Raw genomic sequence first — 16,275 nt, forward strand, 5'->3', positions numbered from 1 at the left:
CTGCCATGGCAAACAGGGCTAGTCTGGCAGTAAATAAGACACATTTGATGTTTTGACTAGTTACAATTTTGTTTCAGTGACAAATCTATCGCAAATTACAATGGATTCATATGATTAGTTTGCTATAAGTCATATCTTTTTATTTTAATATCTGTAAAACTGTTCCAAATTCAGAAATACTAATTTTAGTATTTTTAATCTTTATTGTTATAGTAATTTCTTTTACTAATTTTATACATATGAATGATTTATGTTTTTAGTGTGAAATCCGAGTAAACTTTGTCATAAATTAAATTCTGTTTAAATTCAAAGTAATTTGCGTTTAAATTACATTCAAATTCCATTGACATTATGTAGAGTTTTGTAATAAAAGTAAAACCCTAAAAGAACATAATCCCGCAGGGTCCTTGGGAACCTTGTCAAGATCGTTAATTTCTCATACCGAACGTTCAATTCGAGATACCGAGAGTGAAAAGGTCAAATGAACGGTACAAACAAATAGTTGCGAGTAAGAGAAAATAACGAAGATAAGAAGACAACAATGACATGATATCAGTTGTCACATAGGTCGACCATGCTTCAATATTTTAATCAAAACATTGTAATTGCTTATTTTCTTCTTCCCTTTCTTTGCATAATAAACACAATGTATAATACTATTAGTATAAACTATAAAGTAGGAATAATAATACTCCTGATTTAGTACTATTAAGTTATTAACAGAGCAAAAACGAAGGTGTGACTGTGTGAGTAAGCGCATTAACTCACCTTCTAATTTAGAGCCAATTACCGTACGTGCGTCCAGTATTTAATATCATATGACATAAAAATTAAATAAATAATTGGGGTCTCTAAATAATTAATATGCATGAAATGTGATCTGCCTACATTTATGCGGGTTTTGATTTTTTTATTTTTTTTATAGTGAAAAATGAAAATGAAAACATTATCGCATTTAGCTTCAATTATTACATTATTAGACCATCTCTAATGTATATCTCTATTTTTTCTTCTAAAATAGAGAATTGTTTTCCTCCAATGTATTACTCTATTTTCAACTCTAAAATAGAGTTAGTATAAAAAAATAGAGATAAGAATAGATTTGATGTATATATAGAGCAATCCTATCATTTTCTCTATTTTAGAGAAAAATATAGAGTAGGGTTGGAGCAAATGTTGCTTTATAATAGAGTTTTGACTCTAAAATAGAATGGGGTTGGAGATGCCAGTTAATTTAGTAGACACTCTCATCTACACATTACAGAATATCGATTTATTTTTGTTTTGCTTACTGCTTCGTATATTCGATGTAGTCTAGTTGTTAACTTTAGTTTGAGGCTGATATCACTTTGCCTTTGTTCAACTAATTGGATTTATAACTATGAGACAATATTAAAATCACTACATCTATACTATTAATTGGGGAGCACATATAGGGATAAAAAAAAACAAAAACTATAACATATATCCATGTTGCCAAACAGACCCACTAACCTACATAATTTTTTTATAAACAAATTAAAATTTCCTAAAACAATGGTAACAATTATTAAAGACTAAATGATTAACTTTTTTTATAATTCAAAATATTCCAGTATTTTAGGAAACTATATTAACTATAAATGATACATTCCTATATTTTATGAAACTATATTAATTACAAATAATAAATTCAAATATTTGACATACTGTCACTATATAAAAAAAAATACAGCCAATAAGATTACAAAATGAAAATTTTAAATATTATAATAAAAAAGAATATTATTTATATTAACAATTCCTTGAATTTTATATAGTAATTAAAATTTTATAAAATAATAAGAGATTTTCTCAATTAATAAAACTTATCATTTAAGATTTTCATAACAATTTTATCTAATTAAATTCGAATAGTATATATGAAAATAACTTAACTTTAATTTAAACAGATGATTTATTTTAAGAAATCTTGAAAAAAAAAAATTCTAAATCAATGGTAACAATTATTAAAGACTAAATGATTGACTCTTTTTATAATTCAAATATTCCAGTATTTTAGGAAACTATATTAACTATAAATGATACATTCATATATTTTATGAAACTATATTAATTACAAATAATAAATTCAAATATTTGCCATACCGTCACTGTAAAAAAAATACAGCCAAGAAGATTACAAAATGAAAATTTTAAATATTATAATAAAAAAGAAATTATTTATATTAACAATTCCTTGAATTTTATATAGTAATTAAAATTTTATAAAATAATAAGAGATTTTCGCAATTAATAAAACTTATCATTTAAGATTTCCATAACAATTGTATCTAACTAAATTCGAATAGTATATATGAAAATAACTTAACTTTAATTTAAACAGATGATTTCTTTAAGAAATTTTGAAATAAATCAGGAATTAGTTTACCAAATATCTAAAATTTAGGGATTATTTCTAAATCTAACCTTATATATTTACTCTTATCGGTTTAATAGGAATTGCAAAATCTAGACAATTAATTCATTATCCAAATTAAACCATCCATATAGATTCAAACATATTGTATATGCATCAACTGAAAAATAAATAAGATTTTAAAAGATTTTATATAGATTTTTGTTGTTTTAAACGTAAAGTAAAAAATGTTTAGCCTGACTCTTTCCAGTCTATAAATAGAGTAATCGATTTAACATTCACATATCATATACAACACTCTACACTATTTTTGTATCTCTTTGTTTCTGCAAAAAAAAAAAAATGTATGTGTCTTAGGATTTAAGTTTGCATATGCATATTGCTAACATCAACTATATTCTTTTTTTAGTTAACCAATACTATCTTCTATGTCCTGTTTATCATTTATTATTCTGATGAATTGTTAAATTTATAATTTTCTGTCGTGTACATAAGCATATACAAATCAAGATCTTTTTCGAAAGCATACATTTTTTACCTAGAGATTATATATAAGGGAGGATTGTGGTATGAACGGGTGTTCATCTAATTGACATAACATCAGCAAAACAAGAAGATTACATTTGATTGCTTAAAAGAAGTCCACATTTTTTATATGAACCCGGTAAGTCACATTTTTGTAAAAAAAGATTACTCTGCAAAATACCACATAAGATTAGAAAATTTAGATAACAACATTCAATTGTCAAATTCTTAATAATTTTAGTCAGAGTTAATTTAAGAAAATATATTTTGTAGAATTCAGCTATTTTTGGACTAACAAAAAGAAATAATTTTTAAAAAAATATAAAGAAAGTTTGGATAATTTCCATTAATTTTGTAATAATTTTGTAAAAATTAAATACTCAAACGAAAAATACGGACATCCTGTTAGAAGCTTTTCCTATTTATTTATTTTTGACAACAAAATACCGATATTTTTGCCCATTCTCTTATCCGCTGGACTAATATAAATATTGTCAAACGAATAATAATTTAAAAAATTATTCTATAACATAATTTTACATTTGGTGGATACAGTATGTCCAAAATATACATGCCTATGTTCTCTCATTTATAACTTATTTTTAATCGTTTCCAGGCCAACCGCTGGTCTGAACTAAGTCTTAAAGTACTGATTAACACTTAAACACCCAAATATTCATAAACCAAAATGAAACTGAACCAAAAACTAAAATGACAAAAATTTGGGTTACGGATGTTATACTAAATAAATATGTTTACACATACTAAATAAATAATTCTAATTCTTGACATGTTATATGACGTGATAAAATACATTTAATGTTCTCAAATAAATCTTACTATTTTCAATTGCACTAGCATAAGTTCAAAATAAAATTAAAAAAAAAAATACATAAAATATGTTCTATAACAGTTATAAATATTAAAACAAATAAAACCATAATATGATATAGGTGAACCATATATAAAATAATAAGAATAAAGAAGTCAATTAATTTTGTAATATTTTTACTATAACATATGATACATAAATATATTATGAATTATATTTATATTTATTCCATATGGGAGTTTGAGAATGTATGTTTTCGTCCAGTCCCGTCCTGTTTTTGATCAAAAATAGAAATTTGTCTCATATTCAAAATGTCAGATATTGGAAATGTATTCTTTTATGCAACAAAAATTTGAGAACATGTGTAGGACATGATAGAACATGACAAAACGAAAAGAGAATTACGCCCACCCTTAAATATTCGTATTTGTCTCAAACGAGTTTTTATCGTTGTTAACGGTTATATATTTGATTTGATAGTTCGCAAATTTAATAGAATCTAACCAATTGATTTCGTTTGTTATCAATCTAACCATTATGTTGTTCCGAATTTTAAATTTTTTGGTGAAACCATTATTATTTCAAATTTTCAAACATTAATAAACTAAACCAAAAATCAAACTAGAATCTCAAGTAGTATGAGTTTGTTTATAAATACTAAAATGAATTGGTTTATAAACATAACCCTGCACATACGTGTGGGTCCGAACCTAGTATATCTAATAAAAGCAAAAAAAAAAAAAACATGTCCAAAGTTTAGAACTACATCAAAATGAATCAGTAATAAAAGAAATAGCTTGTAAACAAAACTACTTTTTTTTTTTGAACAAAAGTAAATAAACTACTGGTTCTATATATAGTTTTCCAAACACAAAGCATTCAAATACCAATTGATGAAAATGTTTTTTTTTTCCTTTTCAATTTTTGTTTAGAAACATCCATCGATTGTTCAAGTCTTTTGCTTATCAAAGATTCAAAGTGTCCCCATTAACAAAGCTGGGATAATCTCAATAGCATACAAGACACCTTATTCTTCAACTTTTTTTGTTATTACATTTTTGGTAGCAGAAACCATAGAGGTGGTATCACATTGCATACACAATCTCTCCGCTACTGTCTATGTCAAGGTCATCGAGGTCGCTCTCTAGGTCTTCCTCCATTTCGTCATCTATGTCCAAGCTTCCTGTTTATCCAAATAATGAGAAGTTTTTTTTCAAACATGGAGAAGGTAAGAAAAAAGACAAGAGATGGAAAAGTTTATGTATTGTATTGTTTCACCTGTGAGATAATGGTTCAGATTCTGAGTGCCTGCAGGAGGAACAGTTGCTTCTGCAATGATCTGCATGATCTCTTCTATGCTTTGTCCCGGTTGATCCGATTCATCAAACTGACTGTTCAATGTGTTATCGTTCATGAGATCTGCAGGTAGATTCTTCAGAAACCATTCGTGGTTGCTTATTTCAGGAATTGATATCCTCTGCCAAGAAACCAACCAATATTAGCCAATTCAGCAAACACATTAATAGACATACAAAATGCAAGCAGCTTCTTTCAATCACACTATAAAGAACATTGATCAGAGGTGTGTATATATGCTTTGGGGGTAGTTATACCTTTGCAGGGTCAGCAACGAATATTCTGGAGATCAAATGGCGACATTCAGGAGATATGTGAACATAATCCGGAATAGCGTACTGAACATTCAGGATTCTCTGAGCAAGAACATAACAGATTGTTTAGATAGCAAGCAAGCACAGAGTCCATTAGTTACATGTTTCAACTATTAAAGCATGAAGAAAGACTCTCACATGTATAGTTTTCCTGAAATTCTTTGGCTCCTCGGGATCTTCGAAAGGATATGCTCCAACAAGCATGACGTACAGAGTTACCCCACATGACCAAACATCTGCAACCTGACCAATTATGAATGCATTTGACCAATTCAAGAATGATAAATTTTTCAAATAGCTCTCTTGACCAAAATGCTTTAAGAGCCAAGATGCTCAACGAGATTGTTTTCATCAAGAAAAAGCATTTTTCTCCTATATATGTATAAAGGAAGAAAGAATTGTTGTTTGTATAATATATGGTTACTATTAGTCGTCTGGGCACTATGATTATAAAGTACCTTTCCATCATATTCTTTCTTTAGTAAAACCTCGGGAGCGATATAAGCAGGAGTTCCAACAGTTGATTTTGGCTGTGAATGTAACACAGAGGACTGAAGAAAAACACACACAAAGCTTAAAGTCACAGTAAAAAGTATAGTTTTTGAAATGGTTGACAAAGAAAAGATACCTTAGAATATCCGAAATCACAAATCTTTAGTCGAGGAGCCGGGCTACCATCTAATAAGGTATTCTCAAGCTTTAAATCTCGGTGACATACTTGCTACAACATAAAATTTAATCACTTGAGTCAGCCCTTTTTCACAGAGGATGAAACATTGATTTTGAAACTGAACATTTCTCATTACCATAGCATGACAGTAACTAACTCCTGAAATGAGCTGTTGGAAGAAGAACCTTGCCTACAAGGTAATATTAACCTCAGTATTTTGAATCTTACATTAACCATCAATCTAAAAAGAGAGACAAGAGAGAATAAACCTCGTCTTCGCTGAAGCGGCCTGCATTGCAGATTCGCTCGAAGAGTTCTCCTCCAGATGCATATTCCATAACAATGGCTAAATGGGTCGGTGTTAATATGACCTGAAGCAAACATGAGAATTAAATATAGAATTTACTTTTTCTTGAATGTTAGTTAGTACTTAGTAGTAAGTAAACAGCTTAAAGGGAGTTGAAAACAAACCTCTTTGAATCTTACGATATTTGGATGTCTTAAGGACCTGTGGTTTATTATCTCCCTTTTTACATTTTCATCTATCTGTAGTAAACTCCAAAAAAATCCAACCATTAATATCAAGTTCCACATTCGAATTATCAAAAATCCATACCATCAAAAACACCTAGAGCCTTCAAAACAACATTACACAACACAGACTACAAAAAACAGAGCATGCAGAACAGAGAAACCATTTTACTCATTTCAGCATCAATGATCACAAGTTCAAAACCATTCATAACTATAATATATGACATTAGGAATCATGATTGGATGGTGAGAACTCAAAAAATGGATTCTTTGAATTCAAGAACCTAGAGAGGAGTTGAAACATAAAGTAAAATACTTTTGGTAAAGGAAAAAGAAACTGACCTTCTCACCTCTCTCGATATATTTAACAGCAACAAGCTCGTTACTTTGCTTGTCTCTCATCAATCTCGCAACTCCAAAGTTACCGGAGCCAATATCTTTGACGAGCTCATACCTATCGCTATCGTGCATAATCGGCAAATCCATTGGACCACTCACTGCTGGCCGATCCATTTTTTACCTCTTTCCTCTGTCTCTCTGCAACTAGCTACAATCTCTGCCTCAATAAGAGTAATTTTTTTTAATCTAACGTCGCCTCGACATCCGAGGAAATGAACAACGGGTGTGACGTGTAGTAACTTGAGCCGTTGAGAGGAGAAAGGGAAGGACTAGTGGGGTGATCAAGTTATGGTTGTGAGAAAGAGACGTTTCAGAGACCCGTGAACTATCTAACCAACAAAAAGTGGGTTTCTTGAGATCTTTTTTTTTTTTGTTCCTTTGATCGCTCGATGATGAAGACCAAAGAAGTAGAAAAGGGCTCGTGATCTTGAGCTCTGTTTCTCTCTCTCTCTCTCTCTCTCTATCAGCTCTCGTTTCCTCTCACCATATATAAAAAGAGAACAGCTTTCTCTGCTCTGTTTAAACCACAGCTTGAAGTAAGCTAATACAACAAAGTGACAAACATATGAGATCTCTTTCCAAAAAAAAAAAAAGACAAACATATGAGAGAGAGAGAGAGTTTCGCTTTTGTTGAATTATGATTTGTCAAAGTATGGGGACATTGAGCGTAATGACGGATGTACCCTTCTACTTACAACGTTTTCTGACAAACAATGGGCATTCTACTCTCTGTAATAATTAAATTAATAGTATAACTTATATAACAAAACAACTAATTTCGATTTTAATATGAAGTTATGAACTCTGAACCTAATTTTAAGTACTTAATATTCGAATCTGTTTTAGTGAGGTTAACCTCTTCATAATATAATCATTTGTAGTATTTTATTTGTTTATTGATATCTTATTCTAAATAATATAGCAAAGATTTTTTTTAATTGACTAAAAATTATAACAATTATTGAAATGGTAAGATAGATAACAATAGGAGATTTTGTATTAATTTCTCATCAATTTTTTTAATAAAATAAAATAAAATTAGAAAATGAAAAAAAAAATCTCAGAATTAGTTGTTCAATTTAGTATCTATATTATAATAAATTCACTACTACATAGAAACCCAAAAATCCCCAAATTTTTGAACTTGGCTAATCATGGAAACCACTACTACTCATGTATTTATGGCCACTAAAAAGATTTGCTTTCTATTTCGGTATATAAAAAGGGTGTTTAGCTTTTTTAAAATAGAAAATAAAGAAAAAAAGGTTACCACAAATGTCGAGATGTTGTTGGCTATTCTGTCAGATCTCCACCTAAAAGTAGAAACCGATAGAGTTGCATTCATCATAGCCCCATCCATCATCATCATCTATTAAAAGTTTGTTTATATGCCGACGATTGACATCTTAATAAAGAAAACACATAGCCGTACATAATTATATTCCTAATACCTCTTCTAGAGATCATTCCGTGGGTGGGTTTACATTTTCAATTTGTTTTTATTTTCCCTTCAGTCAAACAGTTTGTCCTTGTTTTAAACCTAAAGGTGAAAGAAAAACAAACAAGACAAAATCCTTGTCGGCAATGTTAAATATACACTCAATTTTCATAAATCTTCTTAACATAAATGTTGTAGATGGTTTTTTTCTCAAGCTGAAGTATTTTTGTTCTTTGTCTATCTATTTTACTATTTACCGTAGTTAGAGTGAGAACCCTTCCTGAAACTCTCAAACAAATCTTTTCTATTGTAAAACATGTTCAAGCATTCGAACAAAAAAACAATCGTTGCAAAAAATTCAACATCCTAATGCTTTTCTACTCAAAAGATGAACTCAATGCAAACTGTTGTTGACAGTATGTAAGATCTTGCGTTCTTCTTCACTCCTCTTAGCTTGAATAATGCATAAGACAATGCAGAAAACAATTGGTACCAACCTCGCAGAATTGTAGTTTTCATGAATATACCAAGGGAGATAGATTGGCCTTTAATTATTGTAGTTATCAAGGCCAAGGTCTCTCAGTGCATCAGTTGCAGCGGCTCTGCATAACTCATTATTGGCCTTAGCAGTCCTTATCAGCTTCTCAATTCCATTGGCAAGCAGAATACTTCTGTAGTATGCAAGCAGACAGAACTCAATATGATAAAAGAATTTGTGATATGTGCATATTTTTGGATGACAAATTTTGGAAACAAGATAGTTACCTGTTCTCTGCATTTCTTACAGCCATGTTCCGTATCATGTTGCAAGCGTTTCTCTGCATTTGGGCCGCTACTGGGAACCTCTTCATAGCTTGGACCGCTAAATCACCAGCTCCGGCTTCTATAGCCTTGGCTGCGTGGTCTGGTGATCTCAAACAGATTATAGAGATTATCAACATGACCTGAACCAACCAATATATCTTGGGTCAATCAAAAGGATTATGCACTCAGACCCTAGTGCTACAAAAAGACATTCTCCACTCGACATTACGTTCTTATCTAGTGGATCATAGACGTGACCTATTGTCACAACTGACAAGTATCTTCTCTAGACAGGAAAATTGTATGGGACACAAAGTCGTAAGAGGATGACTCTTCATTTCGTTTTACTTACCTCTTGTATGACTAGAGGATCATCGGAGAATCGTTGTGCAAGTTTGATTAGCTTATCGAGACCCCGCTTCTCAACTATGGTACTCTTGTTAGAGTCACTTCCTGCCAACTGAATAAAATACACAGTTTAGGCAAACATTTCTCACGCGTGATTGCAATGCTAATCTAAATCAGTAGCTTTAGGGTTTAGGCTTTTGAAAAGCTTAAATTTTAAGAACATGCATTTATTGGATAAACATGAACACAAGCTACTCTTAATATGGTGTGGCAAATACTTGAAACGCCAAATTTAAAGAAGGAATTTGAATAGCTGACGACAATGAAGACAAAAGCGGCAGCCTGTAGGACAGTTTAAAGCGACAGCTATTCACCTTAGACAACAGAGAACAACATGTCTTTGCAGCAGTGTTGTTGCCTTGTTCACCGCTATCATCAATACACCGAAGAAGTGTATCTATTCCACCAATTTCAGCAATAGATTTACATATTTCATCCTGTTTACAGCAAAAGCAGATGAGGAAATTGTAACGACTTAACCAGATAAATGTTATGACACAGAGATTTCAACTAGGAGACTTACATTTACAGCAATTGATTTTAACGCAATACTTGCTGACACCAAACTATCAGAGCCAATCCCTGCCTGTAATGCTTCGGTAAGGGCTGTTGCAATCCCTAATTTGGCGAAAGTTCGTGCATAACCATAAACCTAAAACACATGAAAGCAAGAATCTAGTTGATTTGTGTTCTCAAAGTATGTCCATGAATAAGCACAGAAAAGGCTATTTATTTTCCCATGGTTTCAAACACAAAAGACAACGAGTAATAAATGTTTGCTAAGTGTTCCATAGCTGTTTTAGATGCATTTTCTACTTAATTTGATTCACACAGTCCAAACGAATGTAAACCTACTTACTTGGGAAGCAACAACACGGTTGTCATCTGGAGTCAAAAGAACACAAATAGCATCGTACAGAGCTCGAACGGTAGTTTTACTCTCTCTGTTCAGCACTTGTAGAATAAGTTCATCAATTTTTAATTCCATGAATGATTGTTTCACAACTTCATTACCAGTTGATGCAGCAGCAACAACAGCGAAACCAGCATCCAACGAATCAGAATCGGAGATCGAATTACTCAATAGGCCAACAACAATACTTGGTCCAGTACACTTCCTGAATGCCTCAGTGCTCTGAATGTCTAGAATTGAATTAAAAACACGATCAACATCAATTCAAAATTATAAACACACAAAAAAAAAAGACTAACTCCAGAAGTCATTACTCATTACCATGAATCAACACAGCCAAAGCTTTCAAACAGGGAACAACAATACGATTACGATTACTTCCAGGAGCTATCTTGATTTTGGAACAAAGAGAGCATGTTAAGTCCACAGCACCATGTTTCGTCGCGATTGCAGCGTTCCCTGAATCTTGTTGGCTGCAACAAAGCTCCTTGAGCTTGACGAACAAACTCGAAATCTCATCCAAATCCTCTTCTCGAAGAGGTCCGTCTATAGAAACACTGTCGAATTCTTTTAGTCTATCTAAACAAGCAATCACGGGATTGTCCTTAATGCTACTTTCTCCTGGAACACATGTAATGATCCCTGTGTAGCATAAACAAACACACAAAATTGATACATAAATCTAGTTTGAGAGAAAAGGGAAAACTAAAAATAGATTTGTATTTTTACGGACCGGAGAGATCGACGCCTTGGAGTTTGAGAGTGTGGAGAGCGTCTTCGAGAGCTTCGGAGGGTTCCATTCCAAGATCTTCAACATTTTCCCTCACTAGATCGTCGAACGCCTCTTGAGATATTGCACGTACACCCATTTCTCCTTCCTCCGCCGCTACGATTCCCTTCGTTTCGATAGATCGGAAAAGATGGCTTTCAAATTGAGTTTGCAAGTAGAAAAGGGCGAAAGTAATTACACTCACTGTGATTTGAAAGCGGAAAAAAAAAATAAAAGAAAATATACGAAATAACCCAAGAGATTGTCATAAAACGACATCGTTTACCACAGACCGCGTTGGTAAAACGACATCGTTTACCAAGAGCTAGCAATAAACCACATCGTTTATCACCTAGTTCCTGATACCACAGGCACTGATTCTTTAAGCAAGTCTGGTTAAGAGAATCTTTTGCGGTAAAACTTTTTTCATAGATAACTATATTCCAATCATTTTCTTTTTTACTGTTATAGCATCTGGAATCTTATTCTCTGTTAAACTGCACAAACTCGAGGTTTCTATGATCTACCATTCCTATCCACAAGGATCAAACTGCACAAGACTTAATACATTCACTTGTCTGTTACTATTATTCCCTTAAATCTCTTTCCGGCTCCTCAATTACTGCAGCTGCTAGTTGTCTGACCTGCTGAGCAAGGCGTCTCCTCCGATAGATCCCTACTAAGCGCAGAATCAGGATCATAGTTATCGCAGCGTAGTCAAAAACTGTCACTATTCTGAACCCGCCTGTAGAAAACGGTAAAAAGTCAATCTTGGAAAGCTTAAAAAGCCTTAAACCCCGTCATTGCTGGTTTATGACTTGTGAGGTTACTTACCCGTTGGGATGAAGTTAAACTCTGCGGCAGTGTAAAGGGTACTCATGAACATCTGCAAACACCGGAAGAAACTTTAGTTTCTCAACTTTCAATGAGAGAAAGCAAAAACAGAATATATATATATATATATATCCTATGATGATTACAGAGAGTGATATAGTATGTGTAGTCTTGCTTGGCTATTAGCAGTACAGAAAACGAATAGCAACATGAATAAGTAGGTAAAAGAGCTAACAACTAAACACTAAACTATGAAAAGTAAACTCCAGGGGGGTAAGATGTTCTTAACTGCAAAGATGCGCACTTCATGAAAATAAAGATTGTTCACATCTGTATCCATCATATGCCACACCATTCTCTTCATTAGAAAAGGCAGCTCGTGCACCTTCTGAAATATTCGAAAGAGGAGGGTGGTTTTGCCAAGTTAAGAAATGCATCAGACAGTAAAGAGAAGCAACAAACAAAAATCATAGAAAACAAAAAGACCATACCTGAACAAAGCCAGTTAGACCTCCAACAAAGAGACGGTTATACCTACGGACCTTATCAAGAACCTCCTTAACCTCTTGCTCCTGGCGCTCTAGCAAAGATGCTTCTGGTGACAGCTTAGTGATGAGCCGGACACACATGGGACACTTGCAAGGCCTAGATACTGCAGCATAGTTCCAGTACTGCAAGATACAACTTCCTGTATAATAAATTCAACAATCTTAATAAGCAACCCTGAACATCTTCTATTGGCATTGCAAACAAACACTCCATAGGAACAGAAAAAGAATCGAAATTTATTGACTACCAAAAATCCCAAGACTAGAACCCTAAATCAAAATTCAAAACCCAGATAAGCAATTCTCACGTTTCCAATAGAAAGACACAAGCTTGATAGATAGATAGATACTTCTATTCAATGTAAAGATGAAATTAAGCTCAAAAAGACTAACCGCAATACCAATGACCACAATTCCCACGACAAGGAACCGTAAAAGAGCAGAAACAGATCGGACAAATATCATCCTCTGGAGGCGTCTCGCTCTCTTCACGATTCTCCGCTTCAATCTTCCTCTCCTCAGCCGCTACGACTCCGTCAGCAAGAACGACGGCGTTCGACGACTCCACAAGCTCGTTCCGATCAAGATTTTCCGTTACCTCGGCGGTGTTAACCTCCGGAAAAACCTCGTCGGCGGTTGTTACCTCCATCTCTTCCTTCCTCCTCCCTAAGTGCTCCCTAAGGAGGAAATATTTCTACTCGGCAAACCTCTTTGTCTCTCCGTCTTGGAAGTTTCCTTATTTCCAAAAACAAAAAGGTTAATTTGGATTTATTATTATTAGATTACAATTTACAACAGTTGGATAAGTAAAATTCAAAGCGTGTTGTAGAACGGTTAATGACCAATTTGTCCTCGCTCTTTTCAGCAAGGTAAAGTACCGACTTTAGGCAAAGGAGTCATTTTAGTGGGTAGTTGGATTTATAGGTAAAACACATGTCAGATTCTTCAATTTAGTGTACTACCAAATTCGTCCATATTAATTTGTTTTCTTTTTTTGTTAAAGGATTTTCTTAATTAAATTACTAAAACTGTACAAAGAGTAATATAGAATTATTACAAACAGAAAAGAGAAAAGAATTAGTATAACTAATACTAGGAGAATCAAGGATCAAAAAAAGGAACATTGAAAATAAACTTAAGCTTTTGCAAGTATTAGTAAACAAACACAACTTTAAGAAGTCCAACAATGAAGAATAGAAATCCCACGTTTTAAGCCCAGCTGAGACATTGCTTTACACTGATCCTTCATAGTAGAAAAGAATGATCTTTGTAAGAGCAACTGCAGATAGCGAGATACCATCATGAAACTGCCGATTTCTCTCTCGCCATAGTTCATAGATCGCACCCTGCCATCCTTGAAGGAGAGCAAGTTTTTTGTGCTTCGAAACTGAAGACCTTGGCAGCCAAAGGAGAATCTGATCCCATAACACCGGAGAAGTAGAAATCTGAAACTTATTCGTTATCAAACGCCAAACCTCAGCAAAGAATGCACAGTTAAAAAACAGATGATTTCGTGATTCATGGCCTAACCCACAAAGGAGACAATCTAACTCAACATCATAACCCCAAGTAGACAAACGATCAAGAGTAGGATTACAATTGAGAATGAACAACCAAGTGGTTATAGCATGTCTTGGGATGACAGCTTTGTGCCAAACAAGCGGAGCCCAAGATTTATCAGATTTTGAAATCCTAACAGCATTCCACACAACTTTTGAAGAGAAATACCAGTAAGTTATACCATCAACAGCCCAAACCGGAGTATCATTTGAAGTAGACATGGTAATGGTAGAGAGGAAAGAGTGGAGAAGAACTTGTCTCTCTGATCTAGCATTAGGGAGAGACCAACCATCTTCAAATCTCAATTCAGCCACAGTTGAAAGCAGAGGGATCCCTAATAGACTGGGACCGTCTGAGCCTAGAAAATGTTAGAGAGAACCAAAACGAGTCCATGGATCCCACCAAAAGAAGGTAGAATCACCATTGCCGATATTGATGCTTAAAAATTAAAGAGCTAAGGGATGAAGCTTAAGTAATTTTCTAAAATTCCAAGAGTAAGCAATATTTTTCTCATTAAGCGCCCACAGAGGAGATTTAGAAAAATACTTACTTCTAATCCATGCCACCCACAACGAACCAGCTCTAAAAAACAACATCCATATAAGTTTCAAGGCACAAGTCTCATTCCAACTACCAATGTTCCTTAAACCAAGACCACCCTCGAGCTTAGGGAAGCAAATGTCATACCATGACACTTTAACGCCCGAAGGAGAATCGATCTTGCCTCGCCATAGAAAAGAGCTGCACAGGCTATTGATCCGCTTAATAACTTGCTTCGGAAGGAAGAAAGCACTAGTCCAAAAACCAATAATGCCTGAAATAACACTAGAGATAAGTGTTAACCTTCCTGCTAAACTCAGAAACTTGTGAGTCCAAGAATTTAATTTCTTTCTGATTTGAGACAACAAGGGATCACAATTCCTTAGCGAAAGTTTTTTCGAACATAAAGGAAGGCCCAAGTACCTGACTGGAAGTGAGACATGCTTCAGATTGAATAGTAAATGCAGCCTTTCCAAACTACTCTCACTTAAACCAGAACAAAACATGGAGGTCTTCTCAATATTCATTCCCAGTCCAGACATTTCCTCAAAGTCTGAGAGGATTGACATAACTCCTCTCAAAGAATGCTCAGAGCCCTCTAAGAAAATTAATAAATCGTCCGCAAAACGAAGATGAGTAAGCTTAAGATCCTCACAACCAGGATGGTAACTGAACGAACCTTCTTCTGCTGCTTTGTTCAACGTTAGAGATAACACATTCATTATCATAACAATTAGAATGGGGGATAATGGATCTCCTTGGCGCAAACCTGTCTTTCCTTTGAAAAAGCCTGAAGAAACCCCATTAAGACTAACATTGAACGAGGGAAACAGACATATGCTCTAATCCACTTAATGAAACCCCGATGAATCTTATAAGCTTGAAGAGAGCTAAAAAGGAAGTCCCATCTGACCGAATCAAAGGCCTTAGAAATGTCCACTTTCAGCGTGATTTTTCTTTACCTGAAGCAAGTGGATAGCCTTGCACAACTTCTGAGGCCAATAGCACATTCTCCAATAGTAGTCTATCCTTAATAAATGCGGTTTGATTAGGAAGTATAAGATCAGGAAGAAGAATTTTTAACCTGTCTAATAACAGCCGAGATATGATCTTGTAAGTCGTGTTAAGACAAGAGATAGGACGAAAATCCCTAACATCAACTGTCCCTGGAATTTTTGGAATAAGGATAAGACTCGTCGAGTTTAAGGCGGATGGGAGAAAGGAATCCAGAAAGAATTGTTGCACTCCCATTGTTAAATCCTGCCCAATAATAGACCAAGTCGACTTAAAAAACTCAGCAGGAAATCCATCTGGTCCTGGAGTTTTATTAAGAAGCATTTTGAATAGGCAAGTCTTGATTGCTTCATTTGAGAAAGGAGAGGACAGAGAAGCTTGTTGCGCCAACGAACAAGTAGAATGGATCAAAGATTCAA

At 33.8% G+C, this 16,275-nt stretch overlaps 5 protein-coding genes across 9 annotated transcripts in view; all 5 read right to left on the minus strand.

Moving 5' to 3' along the window:
• On the minus strand, positions 4,701-7,372 carry LOC104721415 (serine/threonine-protein kinase SRK2E). 2 transcript variants are annotated; one of them, XM_010439393.1, is made up of 10 exons: positions 6,972-7,372; positions 6,567-6,641; positions 6,365-6,466; positions 6,232-6,285; positions 6,054-6,146; positions 5,884-5,976; positions 5,564-5,668; positions 5,369-5,467; positions 5,034-5,232; positions 4,701-4,938 (listed from the first exon to the last, which is right to left on the minus strand). In XM_010439393.1, exons 1-10 carry the CDS (start codon positions 7,140-7,142, stop codon positions 4,841-4,843), a joined length of 1,089 nt encoding a protein of 362 aa, XP_010437695.1. In that variant the 5' UTR covers positions 7,143-7,372; the 3' UTR covers positions 4,701-4,840. The 2 variants fall into 2 exon arrangements, with proteins under 2 accessions (XP_010437695.1, XP_010437694.1); XM_010439392.1 differs by having other exon boundaries at positions 5,369-5,436; positions 5,527-5,668.
• On the minus strand, positions 7,478-11,693 carry LOC104721416 (armadillo repeat-containing protein 6-like). Of its 4 annotated transcripts, none has more exons than XR_757019.2 (11): positions 11,325-11,693; positions 10,913-11,233; positions 10,538-10,821; positions 10,202-10,330; positions 9,993-10,115; positions 9,623-9,730; positions 9,232-9,410; positions 8,964-9,137; positions 8,480-8,568; positions 8,299-8,341; positions 7,478-7,569 (listed from the first exon to the last, which is right to left on the minus strand). XR_757019.2 is itself a non-coding variant. In XM_010439394.2 (8 exons), the coding sequence occupies exons 1-8, from the start codon at positions 11,458-11,460 to the stop codon at positions 9,014-9,016; spliced, it is 1,404 nt and encodes a 467-aa protein (XP_010437696.1). In that variant the 5' UTR covers positions 11,461-11,693; the 3' UTR covers positions 8,748-9,013. The 4 variants fall into 4 exon arrangements, 1 of the variants encoding a protein (XP_010437696.1); XR_757018.2 differs by having other exon boundaries at positions 8,299-8,397; XR_757021.2 differs by lacking the exons at positions 8,299-8,341; positions 8,480-8,568.
• On the minus strand, positions 11,794-13,506 carry LOC104721417 (E3 ubiquitin-protein ligase RNF170). The gene is made up of 5 exons (XM_010439395.2): positions 13,136-13,506; positions 12,686-12,882; positions 12,484-12,582; positions 12,195-12,246; positions 11,794-12,105 (listed from the first exon to the last, which is right to left on the minus strand). The coding sequence occupies exons 1-5, from the start codon at positions 13,389-13,391 to the stop codon at positions 11,948-11,950; spliced, it is 762 nt and encodes a 253-aa protein (XP_010437697.1). The 5' UTR covers positions 13,392-13,506; the 3' UTR covers positions 11,794-11,947.
• On the minus strand, positions 13,810-14,661 carry LOC104721418. The gene has a single exon (XM_019231700.1). The coding sequence runs from the start codon at positions 14,521-14,523 to the stop codon at positions 13,975-13,977; it is 549 nt and encodes a 182-aa protein (XP_019087245.1). The 5' UTR covers positions 14,524-14,661; the 3' UTR covers positions 13,810-13,974.
• The window catches only part of LOC109127222, a 3,388-nt gene continuing 1,861 nt past the window's right edge, over positions 14,749-16,275 (minus strand). The window contains exons 3-5 of the mRNA XM_019231749.1: positions 15,805-16,158; positions 15,266-15,632; positions 14,749-15,193 (exon numbers count right to left, since the gene is read on the minus strand). Of these exons, the coding sequence (XP_019087294.1) occupies positions 14,749-15,193; positions 15,266-15,632; positions 15,805-16,158 (1,166 nt within the window). The remainder of the gene's footprint in view (positions 15,194-15,265; positions 15,633-15,804; positions 16,159-16,275) is intronic.

This window comes from Camelina sativa, chromosome 11 (assembly GCF_000633955.1).
Source record: "Camelina sativa cultivar DH55 chromosome 11, Cs, whole genome shotgun sequence".
Lineage (NCBI taxonomy): Eukaryota > Viridiplantae > Streptophyta > Magnoliopsida > Brassicales > Brassicaceae > Camelina > Camelina sativa.

What these genes read in the sequence shown, in the direction of transcription:
- LOC104721415 (XM_010439392.1), bottom strand. Translation starts at nt 7,142, where the DNA reads ATGGATCGGCCAGCAGTGAGTGGTCCAATGGATTTGCCGATTATGCAC. An exon ending in AGAAAGAATATGATGGAAAG is followed by an intron (nt 5,669 to 5,883) that starts GTACTTTATAAT and finishes ATAATTGGTCAG; the next exon opens with GTTGCAGATGTTTGGTCATG. An exon ending in TCTGAACCATTATCTCACAG is followed by an intron (nt 4,939 to 5,033) that starts GTGAAACAATAC and finishes TTGGATAAACAG; the next exon opens with GAAGCTTGGACATAGATGAC.
- LOC104721416 (XM_010439394.2), bottom strand. Translation starts at nt 11,460, where the DNA reads ATGGGTGTACGTGCAATATCTCAAGAGGCGTTCGACGATCTAGTGAGG. An exon ending in CCAAGGCGTCGATCTCTCCG is followed by an intron (nt 11,234 to 11,324) that starts GTCCGTAAAAAT and finishes TATGCTACACAG; the next exon opens with GGATCATTACATGTGTTCCA. An exon ending in GTTGTTCTCTGTTGTCTAAG is followed by an intron (nt 9,731 to 9,992) that starts GTGAATAGCTGT and finishes TATTTTATTCAG; the next exon opens with TTGGCAGGAAGTGACTCTAA.
- LOC104721417 (XM_010439395.2), bottom strand. Translation starts at nt 13,391, where the DNA reads ATGGAGGTAACAACCGCCGACGAGGTTTTTCCGGAGGTTAACACCGCC. An exon ending in ATGAAGTGCGCATCTTTGCA is followed by an intron (nt 12,247 to 12,483) that starts GTTAAGAACATC and finishes CGGTGTTTGCAG; the next exon opens with ATGTTCATGAGTACCCTTTA. An exon ending in GTTTAACTTCATCCCAACGG is followed by an intron (nt 12,106 to 12,194) that starts GTAAGTAACCTC and finishes CGTTTTCTACAG; the next exon opens with GCGGGTTCAGAATAGTGACA.
- LOC104721418 (XM_019231700.1), bottom strand. Translation starts at nt 14,523, where the DNA reads ATGTCTACTTCAAATGATACTCCGGTTTGGGCTGTTGATGGTATAACT.